The sequence below is a fragment of the Gopherus evgoodei genome, chromosome 10, assembly GCF_007399415.2.
Source record: "Gopherus evgoodei ecotype Sinaloan lineage chromosome 10, rGopEvg1_v1.p, whole genome shotgun sequence".
Classification (NCBI taxonomy): domain Eukaryota; kingdom Metazoa; phylum Chordata; order Testudines; family Testudinidae; genus Gopherus; species Gopherus evgoodei.
Window position 1 is genome coordinate 2,409,552 of NC_044331.1, and position 19,196 is coordinate 2,428,747.

Consider the following 19,196-nt stretch of genomic DNA (forward strand, 5'->3'; position numbering starts at 1 on the left):
AGTCATGGAGTCTCTAGCTGTAGATGCTCCACCACCTCCAGGCACAGTTGACAGGTATGTATCTGCCTCGTGGGTGTCACTAGAATTTACTGTTGTCTCAAATTATACCAGTTAAGATGGGTCATGATGCTACCTTTTTATTGCTCAACCTTAATGGTCTTGCTCTTGGTCTTTTTGGCAGCCAGTTTCTAATGTATGGGGTGGTGGTTTTGTTTACCTTGTGACTATACAGTATCACTTTAAAGATGTAGCCCTGATCTGACAGGACCTTCTTTAAAACATGTTTTGGCTAACAGGCATAATAAATCCTCACTATGTTGCTTTTTCTATGAAAAAATATTTTACCTGGAAGAGACTGATTGGCTGGTAGCTTCTTCATTCTACCCGTGGTACTCCCTAACCCCAATACTACTTTGTTGCTCAAAAAAAGTCTTTCAGTGATGTATGTGTGAAGTGAAATTCAGCTGCCTGGGGGGTGGAATTGAAGAATGGTGCTTTAGGAATCAATGTTCAAGTTATTTTGTAGCCTTTATTATTAAAATAAACTTGAAAATGTGAACCAAGTGCAGACTAACAGCCCAAAATGAAGTGCAGTCACTCACTCCACTTATCTAAGTGGGATGTTTCTTAAAGATAAAATTTAGTTGTCAGCTGTGAAGACCACATTAGCAGAAAGAGCCAGCTGTGCTTATTCCAAACAAAACTGCACCATGTCTAACAAGCCTCAATTCTGCAAACAGCTATAGATGTACATAGATATGTAACTAGTCCCTGACTGTTCCTCTAATAAATTCAGTTTTCATAACTCTATTAAACCTCCATTTTTTAATTTAAGAGTGGAAGCAGCTGTGAAACTCAGTTCCAGCTTGCTGTAAAGTACACAGCACCTTCCAGATAATCTTATTATCCAATTAGATGCAAGAGCCTCTAATCCTTATATTATGGACTGACTAGGTAAAGAATCTTCAGCTGATATTAACTACCAAGAAATATGGAACTCCAATAGTCAATATCTGGTAGGACAGTCAAATAAGGAGCAAATTACCAGAATCTTAATCATACAAAAATGCATTATCCTAGCACCTTAAGACAAAATTGTCTGAAGCTTGCAGTATGTGAACACTGCTGAAGGTGACTATGCTACTCGATGTTCTTGGCAGCTTAAGGAAAAGCTGTTTGCTACAGTTGGACAATTTTTCCTGTTTCTGAAGTGTGTGTAACACAAAACTTCTAACCAACACACCCAACTCCAGAAATCAGCCTTTGCTTTTAAAATACACTGGTATGGCCAAAGGTAAATAGCATTTGAGTCATACTGAACATTTAACTTAACCCTACCTGAGGCCTGTCTGAAAAAGTAAGGCAGTTCTGTGCTCAAAGTACTTCTGTGAGATTGAGCAGCTTTCTGCTGAAGATGTTCTTAGCCAGTGGTGAGGAAGCAAAGCATGAAACTCCAGCCCTTCATTTCAACTGAGTTGCACTAGTTCCATTGCGACAGAGCAGTGCAATAGGGATACTTAGGCCCTTCCACTCCCCTACACACCAGTGTCACAAAGATCAGAGATGCTTTTCCTGATGGATGGATCATTCTTAAATAGCCTGTTGATAGACACCCAAGCCCAATTATTATATTTGCTATTCCTGCTACAGTGATAGGCCACCACCTGGGAACACCACTGACAGTACTGCAGACAGAACTTGTCCAGAAATCATTCCCTTAAGTGTTCTGACAATAAATGTCTAGATTTTACACTTTCCAGCTAGCTCTGGAACTATTCAGAAAACTGGAAACAGATTTCCCCCCATTTTCCAAAAACTTCTGAATAAGTTTGCCTTAAACAGTTAACTAGTGCACATGCCCCCACCCCAAAGCAGGCAGTGGTGATTTACTTTTGCATGTAAGACACGAAGATTAGGAACTAGTATTTAAGCAATAGTTTCCAAAATGCATACAGCTGTAAAGAGGTTTATTCCCAGCCAATCAGTACTTATGCTAGAGGCTTTAAAGATTTTATAATACAAATATAGAAGCAAACAAAACAAATTGTATAGGGTGAATGTTAAACAATTTGGTACTCTGTGTGCACCCCCACATACTTTCATGTAGCAAATTCTCCTTTATTTCACTGGTGGTAGAAGAGTGTACTCTAAAAGCACATACCAACATCTTAATCCTGTTAAGTAGGGAGCTGATTGTGAATACTGAGGTAGTCCATTCTTGTCATTGACTATTATGGTATTCCTTTAAATCTTACAGTGGGCAGGTAAAAATAATCTCATTTGTAAAAAGCACTAGAGGAGTATCCTAGGCAAACTGGTTCCGCTGAAGATTTTGGAAAAATAGGCAAGAGACTTTTTAATATGAATGTTTCAAGTATTCTACCAGCACTAGTGGTCCTGTATGGTCTGCAGAACATTAGCCTATTTTAAGCAGATAAATATTTGATCTGATGTTCAGTTTGTTACTGTAAGTACAACTCACATCAATGCTGAGGATCTTACTGCTGCAAAATTAAAAACCAAGAACTGACTAAGGAGGCTTGAATGTAATTCCTGCTGAAGCCAGTAATCCATGCCCCTAAATTAGCCAAAGACATTTTAGACTAAGGTCTGGCTGAAACCCCAGCTAGCCAGAGCACCATCTTCTAGGCCCACCAAGCAGGCTTTTACAAAACTCTGATTTAAATATTAAGAATTGTTTATTGTCCAAAACAACTTTGGGTTAATCGTCTCTGCATTTCAGGGACGTTCAAAACAGTGCTGGGATTTTATGGTAAATTTCACATACTGAAACCAATATTTTTTAAGGCACCTTGCAGCATATACTGAGTTAAACAAGTGACCAGGAGCTGGATTAAAGTAAGATTTTTCTGTTTTTCTTAAATCACGGTACAAGCCATAGGAATCTAATTTGCCAGCATATCCTTTAGACAACAGCCAGTCTGCGCGTCCTTCAAAAGCATATTTACCACATCATAGAACTTGTTATCATAAGCCAGTTTGTAGTACATGTAGATGTCTTCACAGTAGGTCAGTAAAGTCTTCAGATTTTTCTGAGCCGTCTCAGTAGGCTGCTGCTGTTTGACCCTGAGACAGAATTTCGTGTTTATTAAAAGGGGAGAAAGGGCGAGCTCACAAATAAGATTGACAAAGCTGAAGATTATCACACGAGATGCGAAGAAGTCTGATATCTAAAGAAAAATGCAGGCTGTGGAGTGAGGGGCAGAGAACTTGTGGAGTGGAACAGACCTTTCTCGGAAAGGATTTGTGTTTTGCTTCTCCGTACTCTTCTGCAAAGATTATTTTAAAGCTAGACATTTGTTAAAGAAAAAAATCGGACTAGGTTTTAAAGAGTTCGGAGCTCTGCAGGAAGTTCTCTCCACCACACTAAATGGCTGAGAGCACACCAGGTGCTATCGAATGCGAAGTGCCTCCCAATGTAGTAAATAGCACCATGAACCCTGCCACCAGGAGCACTGAATTTAATTCTGTACATGATTCACTAAAGGGCCAACAGAACAAGGCTTAGGGAACCCAAGAGAGGTGGCGGCAATAACGTAGGGTAGTTACTCAGCCAAGGTGCTTTTACAGCATTGTCTATGACAGAGCTGGCAATAGAATCCAAGTGTCCTGACCGCCTGTGCTAGCCACACAATCCTCCTTCCCCTCCACAGCAATTACTTTGTGTGCATGTCAGTCACTCTAACTCTCACACCACCTCTGGATAGTTATAATTTTACAGATAGGAGTTATAGATTGGGCTGGAGTCTGCCAGCTTGTACGTGAAGTCAGTGAGAAGGTACAAGGATCAAGATTTGAGCTGAGTATGTGAGAGATGATTGAAACATTTAATTTGATGGCATTACAGTAACTTCTCCTTATGACTATGCAACGGAAGAATTAGCTGCTAATTTCTTACGTTTGCGAGATCAATTAAAGTAAGAACAACACTGTAACTAGTTTCACTCAGGAAATAATTTTTTACCTCAACAAAAACTCTAGTTTTGTACGTATAAAAACAAGTGATCTCTGTTATGAATTGACTTTAAACATTGATGAATTAATATAAACCTGTTTTCACACTGGCCTGCAAATAGCACAATTATTGAAACAGTGTATCTACTATCTTGAGAGAAGGTCATGTGAGAGAACAACAAAACTCAACTACAGCTAGTACTCAGGGGATCTCCATGCCACTCCCTTGGGATCACCATTTTACACTTCAACGTTCCCAGATCTCCTTCCACCATGACACTTGGCAAGGAAGGCAGAGCAAAGAGAGTTACCTCAGAGCCCAACCTAGCACTGCTGCTCTTAGAAAGGCAGGCAGGTTACTTTACAGTGCTCCAGAGGGCCAGCCACATGGTCTCCACAACACAACATGCTTAAGATTGGAGATAAGGGGTAAGAATTCCTCCTGAACTTTGCTCTTCCCAAGCAGGGTACTGTACAGACACCGAGCCAGATGACTTGTACTCTATAAGCAAATACAAATCAAACCACTCTCTTTGAAGTCACTTGCCAGAAAGCCAAAAGGCATAGCCAGGCAGGGTTGCAGAAATACTTACTTCTTCGCAATCTCCTCAAACACATTAGATTTGAGTAACCTTTGTTGCTTAAATTCTTCCAGGTAGTTGAAGTCACCCTTTATAATCACTTGTTGATACAGAACTTCAGCCCAGTCTGGAACAAAGTCATAAGCCTCAGCCACGATAGCAGCCTAGAAGGAGAACATGCCAGAATTACTGACTAGGATGGGCCACAAGCTGGTTTAACTGATGAAGCTTTCCAGCCATGTGATTTTGCCTGCTTTTGTTTGCACTTCGGCAGTACTCAAGCATTTCAGGTGCAGACTGCCATGGCCTCTCTGGCTCAGCTCTTACACTGTTGTCTCAAGGCCATTCTTTTAAGGAGGAATGGAAGGCTCAGTGTGAAACTATAGATAAACAGAGGGCTGTGGAGTAGGTATGATGGACAGGGAAGAAGAAACTTGAGAATGGGGGGAAATTCAAGGCTAGAAGATTCTGTTCTTACTGAAGTTAAAGGGAATTTGGAGCAGTTTGGGGACCTGAGAGGAGAGAAAGGGGAAGGCAGGAATTTGTAATAGACCCAGAAGATTATCATATAAACACGTTCAAACATTAAAATAAGAACGGCCAGACTGGGTCAGACCAAAGGTCCATTTAGCCCAGTATCCTGTCTTCCGACAGTGGCCAGTGCCAGATGTCCCAGAGGGAATGAACAGAACAGGTAACCATCAAGTGATCCATCCCCTGTCATCCATTCCCAGCTTCTGGCAAACAGAGGCTAAGGGGACAGCCCTGCCGATCCTGGCTAATAGCCATTGATGGATCTGTCCTCCATGAACTTATCTAGTTCTTTTTTGAACCCTGTTACAGACTTGGCTTTCACAACATCCTCTGACGAGGAGTTCCATATATTGGCTGTGTGTTGGGTGAAAAAATACTTCCTTTTGTTTGCTTTAAACCTGCTGCCTATTAATTTTATTTGGTGACCCCTAGTTCTTGTGTTATGAGAACGAGTAAATAACACTTCCTTATTCACTTTCTCCACACCAGTCATGATTTTATAGAACTCTGTCATATCCCCCCTTATTCATCTCTTTTCCAGGCTGAAAAGTCCCACTCTTATTAATCTCTCCTCATATGGCAGCCGTTCCACACCCCTAATCATTTTTGTTGTCCTTTCTGAACCTTCTCCAGTTCCAACATATCTTTTTTGAGAAAGGGCGACCACATTTGCATGCGGTATTCAAGATGTGGGCATACCATCGATTTATAACAGGCAATATGATATTTTCTGTCTTACTATCTATCCCTTTCTTAATGATTCCAAACATTCTGTTTGCTTTTTTGCCTGCCACTGCACAATGAGTGGCTGTTTTCAGAGAACTATCCACAATGACTCCAAGATCTCTTCCTTGAGTGCTAACAGCCAATTTAGACCTCATCATTTAATATGTATAGTTGGGATTATGTTTTCCAATGTGCATTACTTTGCATTTATCAACACTGAATTTCATCTGCCATTTTGTTGCCCAGTCACCAAGTTCTGAGAGATCCTTTTGTAGCTAACACATAAACACGGAGTGGCAGGTCTCCTAACATTTCTTTAAGAACATGGTGAGAGGGGGAAGGAAGGACAGGACACACAACTGGAGAACATATTTTGTCTGGAGAATTCATCTCCTTTAACTCTGAAAGCCAAAGAGGCCAGAATATTCTCACTTCAACTTGCTGTTGGAGGGAGGGTCCATCTCTGGCGTTGAAGGGCTATTTGTTCTCTTTAAAAAGTCCTTCTTTCTGTCTGAGGACCTTCTTGCCTTGAGTGAATTACAGAAGCTGAGAAGTAAAATGCCTTTTCCCATTGGCTTCCCACACTGCTGGGGCTGCAGGTGCTGCCACCTACCTGTAACATGGCCACTGCCACCAGCTGTCTTTATTCTCAAACATATTTTCTATTCTCAACCCGGGGAGCAGCATTTCACCTTGTGAGCCTTTATAATGCTGTGGTGAGTGAAACTGAGGCAGCATCCCTTACTCAGTCACCATACCTGGTAGAATCTGGGCAAGGACATGATGCAATCCATCAGGTTCTGTCTGTTCAGGTTAATCAGCATCATGCTCTGATTGGCATTCAGAAAATGAAGCTGGAGAGTTATCAGCTTTGTCAACCGGTTGCAGCGCAAGGACTGGCGGACACAGGAATCCTAATTAAAGAGTCGAAACAGAAAAGCAAAACCAAGCTCTGGAGTAGCGTTTCTATAGGGAATCTGTGGTACATGTTCCCAAGCACAGCTCTGGAGGCTTCAGACCTATGTTAGTATTTTGTCTTGTAAATCACTGCAGTTTCTTTGATTAATCACTTTCAATGAACGTATATATGAAGCCCCACTCAGCAACTCACTTTTATTGTAACATGGAGGCCAGTCTTTGATCACACCTTTAACACTCTTCTACTTTCCCTCACCCCAAGTTAAAAGTGTTAGCTCAGCACCAAAGCCAACTGATTCTCTCCTTCCCATGAGATGAAAGCTTCTAAATTGAATCCCAGATATTAAAGCTGAGCAGGGAGCAATAAATTACTCTTTGATTCAGTGGTCACGTGGATAAGCAGGCTCAGGTATTAGGCTCTGTCAGAGGGATCTCTCTTCCCCTGGCACTGCAGTGGGGCACATCACCAGTGGCTGCTTCAAAAGCACCTTTTCCTCTCCAACCAGGATGGGTCTCTGAGCATCACTCCCAGGGAAGCTCTTCCTGCTATTCAGCCTTAATCCATCTCTCAGCCTTACTTGGCCAATGCTGATAATTAATACTTTTCAAAGTTCAGATTCCATCTCAATTTACCTTAGAATAACTTTCGGCTGCATCAATAAAGAGTGTCAGAGCTTTCATCAACAGTTTCTTTAAGTTGGGCACATCTTTGAGAGACTCTTCTGAAATGGAAAAAGAACTTTAAAGCAAGCACTCCTGGTTTTTACAGCTGCAGCAGCAGACAATATGCAACAAACACTTTCGTAATTCATATTTGAAAATTTCTGTCTACCGACATTTCAGAAGGCAGCAACATACCAAAATATCTTAGAAAGAATCTCATGCCCTAACTCTGCAGAAAGCATAAGAAATGCTGCTCTGCTGCGTACAGAATTGCAAGCAATTACAAGAATCTAATCAGGAGTTTTAAAGGTGATTTGAAAACAAATACAAAATATTCATTTGCTTTTGTCATGTGTGTAGACTGCCCTCAACAAAGCAGGTTAAAGAAAGCACTCAGCAGAACTCAAGTGTTTTAGATCCCTTTACATCACTGGGCCTTGTTCCACAGTGACACTCTGACATGCTCCATTCACTATGACATCGGAGCTACATGCAATCACTGGAAGCTTAAGCTGGCAAAAGTATCTACCCACAAAGGTAGAAAATATTTTGAAAACTGCATCATGTCTGAACACACTGGGACACGCCTGGTTAGTGGTGCTAATGGGGTGTTCCACTGGCACAAAACCCAGGAATGCCACAACTTGCTGGAAAGGAAGAGCAACCAAATAATACCTCTGAGCCTGGCTAATTGGGCCATTCAGTGTACCCTGCTGATGGCCATGGATTTTTCCATTTTTACGTGCAGGTCAGCAGGAAAGGCAACTGGAACTGTGCTTACCAGCCACCTCTCACTTACACAACAATACAGCCAACAGAAAAAATGCCCTTAATTTACAAAAGATTTTAAATTAAGCCATTTTTTGATGATGCACAGCGATGCAACACGCTTGTACGAGACGCTATATTCAAACACACTTAGTCGTGGTTCCATAATTCCTACTCACCCCATGGTTGAGATTCAATGAGCTTAAGCTGTATACAAGCAGCTGCCTCATGATTCTCTCCAATTTCTCGACACATGCTAAAGCACAGGGCTATCATATTGTGCTTTTCACTGTCCCCTGGCCGACAGCGCTTTATGTAATCTAGCAGAGCTGTCTTCAGAGTTCCGCTCTAGTTAGGAGAAAGGGCATCAGAACAGGTATTCAGAGATTTGCACTTTATTAGAGAACTTGCAAGGAAAATCAAATCCACGCCACCTTAAGCTGCCCCTGAAACATTTCAACACATAATGGGACTATGATTAAAGTATCACTGAGAATAGCAGACTCCTAATTACATACTTAACAGAATTGTTAACATCTGCCAGCCTCCATATTTTTGTACGTTTAATTGTAAGTCAGCACTCTGTAACAGAGTGTCGGTCATGTAAAACACAAAAAGAGTCCAACCCAGCACAAAATACATAGTGTCCTCCAAATTTCTAGTACTGGAGTTGTGAGAAATAGCTGTTTTCCTTCCCTCCTACACTGATTTTTACTGTGTCCAGGACATCATGAGACAATCTACGCCGTTAAAGTAACCATATGAGTCTCTTAATAACTATATGCATGAAAGAAGAAAACACGGTAAAGTATTTCATTTAAAATTGTGATTTGTATTCATCAACCATCTAAAGACATTCACTTTGTAGAGTGAGATTTCAGTCCTAATACTCAGAAATTATTAAACTCCCCAGATAATGTATTGGCAGCGAAGGTATCTGTTTTCTCACTCACTCACTCTCACACACACATTAGTGGGGTTTTTTTTGTTTTGTTTTTTACACCTACCGGGTCTAACTTTTTTCTCATGAGCACTTCAAAGTAATGCTTCTCATGCAGCAGATCGAATATGTACGTCATTTCATTATATCTTCCAATACCAGTAAGGAGTCGGACCTTTAGAGAGAATGGCATAAAGACCAGTGGATGACGGAAAATCTTATCTCACAAAGAGGCAGCCGTGTATATTAGGGTTAGTTTGTTCCCCTTTCTTAAAAATTGAAAATTTTCTTTTTTTTTGTTTTGTTTTAAAAGGCAAATGATCAACAGCCCAAATAACGAGACCCCAAAAGTAAAGCTTTCCATCAAGTGCAATCCATGCAGTGAGCTTTCCAGTCCCTTACACTAATTCCAACTTGGAATGACATCTCATGTCACTAAGCAGGCACGTCTCAAGTCTGCTGGGGCCTTTACTAAGCAGCAATAGAAGATGCAGGATAGCTTGGTAATGTGGATCATTGCATTTCACAAAACAGTGTCTGAGAAACCTTGAAATTCCAAAACCAAGACATTGCATGCTCCCTACCCCTCCATTCTGCCACAGCCTCATCAATTTTTCAAACCAACTACTATGGTGATCCTTTTGTGATGTGGAAACGTGGCCATGAGCAGCTATGATCATCAGGCCACAGAACACACATCACAAAGGTAACAACCTTTGGTATCTATACATGTAGGCTGGGCAAAGACCAGTGACCTAGAGGTAAAAGCTTTGCATTCCAATTCCATGAGCCATCTAGTCCACATGCTCATCTGGTTTGCTACCATTGCATGGAGAGCTGTGTACAGAGTGTGGTTCGCACAATATGGTGATGGACACATACCACAAGACCGTACTCCTCACTGGGGGCCAAGTGTTCCTCCGTGAGAAGTCGAGCAGTTTGCAGGACTCGAATAATTCCTTCCATGTGACATGTCAGACTAAAGCAATTATGGGCCAAAATCAGCAGCTCTGTAGCTAGAGAATGAGAAAATGTGGTGGTTCAGTTAACAAGCTGAGCAAGTTAATCATTGCATCTCTGTTGAAATCGGTGCTAACTTGGCAGATAATTTATCATTTTAAAGTTACAAGCGCTACAAGTGAATTGGAGGCATCTAGCCCATGACAGCTTCTGTAACGGCACACATTCAGTGTGGTTTTCCAGTTGGTGCTAGAATCTGATCCTTTGGATTATTCTCTGCAGCATGAATATAATCCTTACAAGGAAAGGAGACCGCTTAACAAATGCACAATGTATACACCAGCCACCATCATGCCAGGTCAGTTCTCAATTTAAAAAGGTAAGTGTGATGGGGTCTACCCCACACAGGGGATGAAAGTGTTAGTGTGGGCCTGAGGCCAATTAACACCACATGGTTACACCTGGAGGGTTGCTAAGGCCCAATGAAAGATGAGTCCCAGCAGGGGAAGCTGAATAGTTTCTATAAAGACAGGAAACTCAGAGTAGGAGATGGCTACAGAGAGAGAAGGAAATAACTGCAGTCCGTCTCTGAGCAGTACAGAATGGACCCTGAAGAGAGACACAGAAACCACCAAGGTGAAGCATCTTTGAGTGATGAGCTCTGACATAAGGGCAGGACCTAGGCCTACAGAGAAAAAACTCAGGGAGGCATTCAGCTGACGAGGAGCTTCAGGAGGGTGTTTACATCCTCGGAAAGGTCCTGATGGGAGAGCGCATCAGGGTGAAGGAGACTCCTGAAGTGGGCCTGAGAGGAGGCCAACTGATAGGCAGACAGCCTTGGGATAGACAGGAATGAAGGATCCAGAGTACAGACGAGACCCCCAGGAGGTAACTCCTGAGAGTCAGCATGCTGCAGAAGAATGGAGAGTCGGGGGAGGGACCCAGGATGGATTAAAAATGTAAGCGCAAGGGAGGGGGAAGAAGTTGCTTCCATTGTAGTTTGTGTTTTGCTTTTGAGTTTGGTAAGAAGTCTCCAGAGGAGCCGTGAGGCCACTTCTCTGGGTGGAACAGAAGAGGAGCCCTAGGGGAACGGAAGACATTCTATCAATGACTTGTCAAGTGGGACATTGACACTGCAGAACAGGAGACTTCTGAAGGGTCAGGTCAGGAGAAGAGAGACCACAGAAAGACCGGAGTGGCAGGGGGTGGTAGATGAAAAAAGATCTGCTATATCATGCCCAGCCATGAGAGGATACTGGAGCAATAAGTCCATTTTTCCACACTAAGGTCCAAAGTTTTGCATCTTGGTTTGAAAAGACCATTCATATATGTGATATCCAGGTGGGATCTGATATGGAACAAGTTCACTCATCCACAATTGAAAATGGATTAAATGTATGTTTGCAGATAAACTATTTTACAAGAGCACAGATGAAAGATTCACATTTGGCTGATTAATGGGCTGGGTCTGGAAGCAGAACGCTTGGTGTTTTACATTATTAAACGTTGTGGGGCAGGGGAAGGGAGGAGATAAGATTTTCTGCACATATCCAGGCTTGTGCGACAGTGCCCTTCACTGTCGCATCTGAAACTATCCATGGACTGGGAGCAGGGATATAAACAGGTGGCTGGGGAAGAGATGCTCTCCCCAAGGAAGAGAAGAGGTAAGAAAGCTCCCAGGCACCGACAGAAAAGGAAATGGGAAGCTATTTTGCTTATCCATTATCATTACACTGGAATTACTCTGTCGCCCTCAAGGTGTGCAAAACCGTGTTCAAAAAGTTAAAACGGGAAATGACCAGCATACTATGCAGTTCTTCTTCCTCTAGAGAATCAGTTTTAATACACCATACCACCACCCAGACCAATGAGATCCTGCTCCATGACACCTCCTAGGCACGACCACAATACAAATAAACACACACTCAACATTATCACTCATCCTAAAATATGTTAGCTACTACACAACAGAAATGACAAATACCTGCAAGGTGCATCATAAGTTACAAAAACCTTAACCACCATGTAATCAACACATTTCAGAACATCAGACTAATCACTGGTTCCCATTCCATTCATAAAAATGTTATTCTACTCCAATACCCAGAAATTACAATGGGAAAAGCTAGAGAACTCTGGCATAATTGAATATTCCCTGGGACTTCCCCTTTTAAAGTTTAATAATCAGTATATGAAAACAGCATTTGTCCTACATCATATCTTCATAACAGAACAAAATAAGGGGGCAAAGTTAAGGTTGGGTGACAGTGCAAGTCCAGTGGGATAAAAGCGACGAATGAAAGATTATATTGAAATGGAAAACTGTCTGGATCTTTAAATTACTGATTTTTTTTTTCTAAAAACCCTAAAAATTATTAAAGAGAAATTTCAAAATGTATTCACAAGAAATAGATCAAAGCATAAGTACCTGGGGCATCCATACAGGAATTCCCTATTCTCTCTAAGACTGAAGAGAAGTTCTTGTACTGATAGCTTGGAAATCTCAAATCAATAAGTTATTTAAAGTTTTGTGGATGGATTTAGAAAAGTCTTCTGGCCAAATTCTTAGGAAGGTGATTTAACAGCGTGGTATTTTACATATTTCTTTGTTAAATATTTATAGGCCGTCTTTGGCCAAAACTTCACTCCTGTTGTATAGCTGTCCATTCGTGGACATGGTCTAATTACGCTTACAAAATGTAACCGGGATACTTTTGGCAGGCAGCCAGCAGTGGCTAAGTAAGGTCCTTTGTAAATACTGAACATGTCACTCTGAGAAACAGGATAAGGACAGGGTTTTAGTGAGAGTTCTCTGTCCCAAAGCTTACCAACATTAACACAGGTGCAACCGGAAAGTCTCCATTCAGATCATCTCTAGTATGTTGGAATAATCTACAGCCTGAAAAGAGCTTTATTCAGAAACAAAATCTTGGTAAAAGTTACGGGTTGAAAGTGTGTTACAATAGAATCCAGCTAATTACGCCCCTACCCTGCCGCCAACCCCCCCCCCCACCGCTTTTTTTCTTAGATTTTTAAAAACAGAAAGCCAAGTTTTGAGAATGTGCTCAAGTGCTCCAAACACTTCATGATGTGATACAGAGCCCAAAATAGTCAATGTTATTAAAATGCTAGTTACATATAGTATTATTTACTATTTACTTACTGCAAGATAGTTCTCCACGAGGTACAGATGAAATTTTATCCAATAACTTCATGCCAACCAGTGTATGATCCTTGCACAATTTGGCCAACTCTAGGAATGCTTGAGTCTCATTAGCTGGGTTCACAATCTGCTTTTGCCCTGTGCATACAATGAGACACACAGACAGTTATGTCACGAACGCTAATTGTTCTTAGAGGAAAGGTAAGCCTACGTTTATGGAAAACATAGTGTATCCTCTTCCTGCCTGATGCAGAGGCCGGAATGATATGATCCCAAGAGGGCCCTTTTAGTCCAATCATTTATGTCTAAAAGTCACACATTTTTGTTTTGCCGATCAATCCAATACAAACCCACTGCATGGCTATATTGTTTGTTACAGCGGAGACTGGTTGTTTCTTATCTAAAAATACACTGACTTTGTCACAGCTGAAAAAAGCCAAACCAAGTATAGAAAACAATTCAAACCAATTCACATTATTTGAGCAAAATATTATTTATTTTGCCATTAAAAAAATACAAAAATCTTTAAAATACCAGGCCACTCTCCCGTTCTTGCCTTTGTAAGAAATTAATGGAGGAGTCTCGCTCACAAGTTGGATGGCTGGAGTTACTAAGGCCATGACTTGTTATTTAAAAACAAAAACAGCACATTTTTTGCTATTAAAAGTCTTGTTTATAAGAACCTTCATTAAAGCAACAAAGCACTGGATACAACAAGGTAAACAGCTAACAACACTTAATACATGAATAGAGCTTTACAGTTTCAAAGTATTGCACAAACACTGAATACTATAGTTACCACATATACACTGTCAGCAAGTGTTTTTCAAACACACACACACACACACACACACACACACACACACACACACACACACACACACACACACACGCTTTACAAACCAAAAAGTTTTTAAAAAGGACATCAGATGCATGCAGAGGTGAAACACACAATAAACCACCATCATCACCTTTCCTTTCAGAAGATACCAGTAACTCCTGCATGATTTCTTCAGCCACAAGTTCTGCCACAGTTTCAGACCGGAGACCCTGTGTTGTGATGAACACCTGAGCTTTCTTGCATCTGTCAGGCTGCTGGGATGAAAGGATCGCTCGAAGCACCTTTTCAGAATCATGGGCTGATATTTCACCGTAGGAGCAATTCAGTTCCTAAGAAGCGTACAGCACATTTTAAAAATGCTACATAGAGAAAAATGCACCGGACAGAGCAGGTATTCACCAACAAAGCTCTATCATATTGAAAACAAACAAGATTATTCAAAATTGTGTGTAAAAAAGCAGATGTAGGTCTAACCCAGGGGTGGTCAGCCTGTGGCTCCGGAGCCACATGTGGCTCTTCAGAAGTTAATATGCGGCTCCTTGTACAGGCACCGACTCCGGGGCTGGAGCTACAGGCGCCAACTTTCCAGCGTGCCGGGGGGGTGGGGGGGTCACTGCTCAACCCCTGGCTCTGCCACAGGCACTGCCCCCACTCCACCCCTTCCCCCCGCCTCCCCCGAGCCTGCAGTGCCCTCGCTCCTCCCCCACAGAGCCTCCTGCACACCACAAAACAGTTGATTGGGAGGTGCTGATTGGTGGGGCTGCCAGTGGGCGGGAGACACTGGGAGCGGGGGGGGGGTGTGGGAGCTGATGGGGGGCTGCTGACGTATTACTGGGGCTCTTTGGCAATGCACATTGGCAAATTCTGGCTCCTTCTCAGGCTCAGGTTGGCCACCCCTGGTCTAACCCATCTTTGTACAAATCAATATTGCATTGATTTGTGTATGTTAACTACTAAGGGTTTGATACAAGAAAGCATTTTAATGCATGTTTAACTTTCTGCTTTAAGTTACATGTGTGCTGTATAGCTGTTCTGTTTCTTAATTGGGGACTATATCAAAACAGATAAAAAATGCTTTCACAAGCTAGAATTTTCTTGTTTTACTAAAGATCATTCCACAGTGTTCACTGATCAGACTTACCTTCTCACCGCCAAATAATCCCAAAGCCTCAATGCAAAAGATGCAAATTCCAGCTTAAAAAGAATACTACATGTAAAGACAGCTAGCTCCTCAGAAACAAGAAGTAGACACTGATGTGTCCAGGATACTAGACTAGATATGCTGCTGGTTTGATTCAGCAGTGCAAATGCTATGTTCCAAAACTAAGGGGCAAATCTTGGGGAAGGGACAAAGAATGTCTGGAGCAGAATCCTCTGCCCAACCTGGGCAGCTGGGCTACAGCCACACAGGAAGGCCATGAAGAAGAGGAGCAGCAGCGGATGTAGCCCACTAGTTTTGCCATACCTGGGGTTAGCCAAGCGGATCTGCAGGGCCCACCTGCAAACATCCCTGTAGTAGACAGTTGCTACAGAACGGAGGGTTTGCAGAATACCTCTGTGCTGTATCTCTGCTGCAGCCCTCCACTCAGGTTTGAAATTGATGTTAGGCCTTCTGAAGGCAACACATAATTTTTAGACTTAAAGTATCAAAATGACTAAAACAGTTTATTCTTAGCACATTATAAAATAGGCCAATTAAAGAGACATAGGTAGGAATTTGGCTTAGTGAAATAAGATGACAGATCAGAAGGGTTTTGTTCATTTCAATACTTGATCGTATGGAAGATTTGTCCAAGTAGTGGGCCATGTTACCATTTGATAAATAGCCCCCATATTTTTCGTTTCAGCGCCCAAAAGTGTTCAGGAATTTGTGACCTCACAATAGCTGTAGTCTCCATAACTCTGTGGGCTGGCCTGAGACAAGCGACATGATAGTTCTGGTAAATGTTGCCAGACACATACCTTGGAAAGCTCGTACAAACAGAGGACTTGTCTGCAGTAGTTCCTCCCATGAACACACTCATCTATTAGAGTCCTCAGACTGCTAATAACCAGATCATCTGGGGATGGAGCCAGGACATGTGACCAATTTTCTATGCTTGAGGCTGGAAGCAAAGTGAATACTGAAAACGTGCATCTCAAAGGAAAAAGCACACTGGTCAGGCTTGTAAAAACAAAGGCTCACACCTAGAATAAAACTCCAGGAATCAGTGCAAACATTATGTGCTATAGTTTTTCAATCTTTAAAAACTGAACTCACAGTATTTGTGAGGAATGGGAGAGTTACCGTAATCAGGGCTGGCTTTAGGAAGTGTGGGGCCTGATTTGCATACCCGGTGGCGATCGAGGTCTTTTGATGGCACTTCAGCAATGGGTCCTTCACTCGTTCCAGGTCTTCCCCAACACTGAAGGACCTGCAGCTTAAATGTTGCCCAAGACCCGGAGCGCCGCCGGGTGAGTAAAAATTAAAAAGTTAGGCGCTTCTTTAGGGCACGGGGCCCTCTGAGGCATGGGGCTTGATTTGGGGGAATTGGCCTAAAGCCAGCCCTGACCTTAACGATGTTTTAGGAGATGAGCATCATTAAAAATCCACCACACAACACAGTATTATCAAATACAACATCAGTTGTGAAATTCTTAAAACCATCTGAATACGAGTATATAAAGCAGCCCAGTGTTCAGCTATCTTTCTGCAGTCTCAAAATGGGATTAATACATTTAGTTCTAGCAAGAAACATTCTGGTTCTCGCTGATAGAATTATTTTTTCTAAGATTGCGCACGCGCGCGCGCACACACACATAACATAAGATGTTATCACTATTTTTTGCACTATTAATAGAAAACAATGTTCCCTTATAACATGCAAATATTGGGAAAAATGTACTAATAAAAAATGTATTATTAAAAAAATCTTCCCCACTCTGCAGCACTATAAACTACATTCAAGCTAATCTAAAATTTGTACTCCAAAAGCAGGAATGTAGATTAGCATTCTGCTGTTTGTAGCACTTTGGCTAAAGAAAACTGCAAATCTATTAAGAATGGATATTCAAGGGATGACATGAGATTGTTTATAGAATAATCTTGCCTGAAGTATATATGCTCAGTATGGGCTGTTAGAAATCCCCCAGAATTTCTGGGGAAATTAATTTTGTTACACAAGGAGGAATCTATAGAAATCTGACAACTTGTCAAATGTCTGCAGCTCACTTAGAGGTTTTTAAGGTCAGGCTTGACAAAGCCCTGGCTGGGATGATTTAGTTGGGAATTGGTCCTGCTTTGAGCAGGGGGTTGGACTAGATGACCTCCTGAGGTCTCTTCCAACCCTGATATTCTATGATTCTATGACTGCTAGGATTACTTACTGCTCTGTAATCTTCTGGACTGAGGTGTGTCTTTCTCATCTGCTGTATCTCCCACTAGAAGAATAGCGCGAACGTCTGGGTGTAAATTGTTTAGATCAGCTTCCCCAGAGGCCAGTGCTCTGCAGTGCAATACCAATGAAACATCTCTGCTATAAAAGTGAAAATACTGGCAAACACGGCTGGCTTCATGTATGCTTCCTTCATCTAGAAGACGACCAATCAGAAAGCTAAGCGATTCTACCTCAGCTTTACCCAGCATGTTTTCAGACATATCTTGGAATGCAAGACCATCAAGTTGTAAATATTTTGATGTATTCAGAGCAGTTAGCTTTGAAAATGAAAACTCCTTAGCTAAGTTATCAAAGGAAAGTTCACCACTCACTGAAACCTGGTGAGAAAATCTTGATTTGAACAATCCATCATCTCTATTTAAGGTTTGTTGTGCAATGCAACAAAGCCAGATCTGTTTCTCTATTTCTTCTAATTTGTCCAGTGCCACAGAGTCACTCTGTGCCAGCCAATGGCCAGCCAAGGTAAGCAGCAGATGTTTCTCCATAATGTTATTTACCTTCTCATCAGCTGAAGATTCAGACACTATGTTTGCCTGAGCTAAGAAAAAGTCAGATGCTGCTTTGTTGGAGATGGAATTTTTCATAAAACTATCATGACATTTTTTCCAGAAGTCAATTCTAGTTTGTTTTTGATGCCACTGTCCAATGCGCTTTAAAAGATGTAAATCTTGAAGTACCTGCAAAATTCATAAAAGCCGTAAAGGACTTATCCTACTGAAACAATTCTCATTTCCTGAATAAATATGCACCAATATTAGAACACTAGAATATTGAATTATAGTCCCAGTCTGTAAAGTACTAGGCACAACTATTTTGCTGGACAAATACAAATAATAGAATGATCCAGCAAGTAATAAAATGTCACTGTTTTGTTTAGCACAGCATTCTGAACGTTCAGATGACTAGCAGATAAACTGAATTAATATTTCAAATTAAGGCAATTTACCCATGCCATTTCTAGGTCCTTCTGGATGGCATCCTCATGTTGGTGAAAAGTAACACTATTGATACTATCAGATGTATGGAAGCTTAACAACCAGAAAAGAAACTTGACTGTGTAAACATTTTACTTTAAGCAAAAAAACAACATTAGATAACTATACTATACCTCTTGGATAACCACACTGTCCACAGGCAGTTCAGCTAATTCAGCAACCTTCCTTGCCAGTGAGAACAATCCTCTCTCTTGCAGCTGCTCTAGAATTGATCTGCATTCATTCTGAAAATGTTCTGTGTCATAACTGGTCAGGATAGAGCGATTAATAGCTATAGATGAATCCTTCAAAATCTGACTGAGTGCACATAGTTTCTTCACATCTGGGCCTGTTTCCGAAGAGAGAGTACAAATATTAAGGCAGCTATTCTTTAATTGAAGAAGTCACTGATACACATTTTCAACAACATGTAAGCCTGTGGGGAATGGAGTATATGTATATGTTTAACATACTGAAGTTTTCATATGATCACAATGCATTTTCAGTTTAAAACTGGAACATTTCTGTTCATTTTCAATACACTTCTCACTAGTTTCACACCGGCTGCCTTCAGAAATTCCTTCACATTATAGTACAATACTACCTGCAGATTTACAATAAAAGTTTATCATGTTTTCCTCTTTCCATAAAAATAAATAGTAACATAACCCAAGCTACAGTACAAGATTAGTGCAGAACCTGTAATTTTTAAAGTA

General features: G+C 41.4%; 1 protein-coding gene across 3 annotated transcripts in view; it reads right to left on the minus strand.

Annotated features, from left to right (window-relative positions):
* Positions 1-19,196, minus strand: part of SPG11 (SPG11 vesicle trafficking associated, spatacsin) — an 85,355-nt gene that overhangs the window by 22,420 nt on the left and 43,739 nt on the right. For 2 of the 3 annotated variants that reach the window (XM_030578538.1, XM_030578540.1), the window contains exons 29-40: positions 18,615-18,829; positions 17,436-18,183; positions 16,032-16,174; positions 14,200-14,398; positions 13,229-13,366; positions 9,988-10,121; positions 9,173-9,280; positions 8,345-8,513; positions 7,368-7,456; positions 6,575-6,730; positions 4,569-4,720; positions 1,951-3,087 (exon numbers count right to left, since the gene is read on the minus strand). In XM_030578538.1, the coding sequence (XP_030434398.1) occupies positions 2,907-3,087; positions 4,569-4,720; positions 6,575-6,730; positions 7,368-7,456; positions 8,345-8,513; positions 9,173-9,280; positions 9,988-10,121; positions 13,229-13,366; positions 14,200-14,398; positions 16,032-16,174; positions 17,436-18,183; positions 18,615-18,829 (2,432 nt within the window). In that variant the 3' untranslated portion in view covers positions 1,951-2,906. Of the gene's footprint in view, positions 1-1,950; positions 3,088-4,568; positions 4,721-6,574; positions 6,731-7,367; positions 7,457-8,344; positions 8,514-9,172; positions 9,281-9,987; positions 10,122-13,228; positions 13,367-14,199; positions 14,399-16,031; positions 16,175-17,435; positions 18,184-18,614; positions 18,830-19,196 lie in introns of those variants that run through there. The other variant, XM_030578539.1, reaches the window with a different exon arrangement.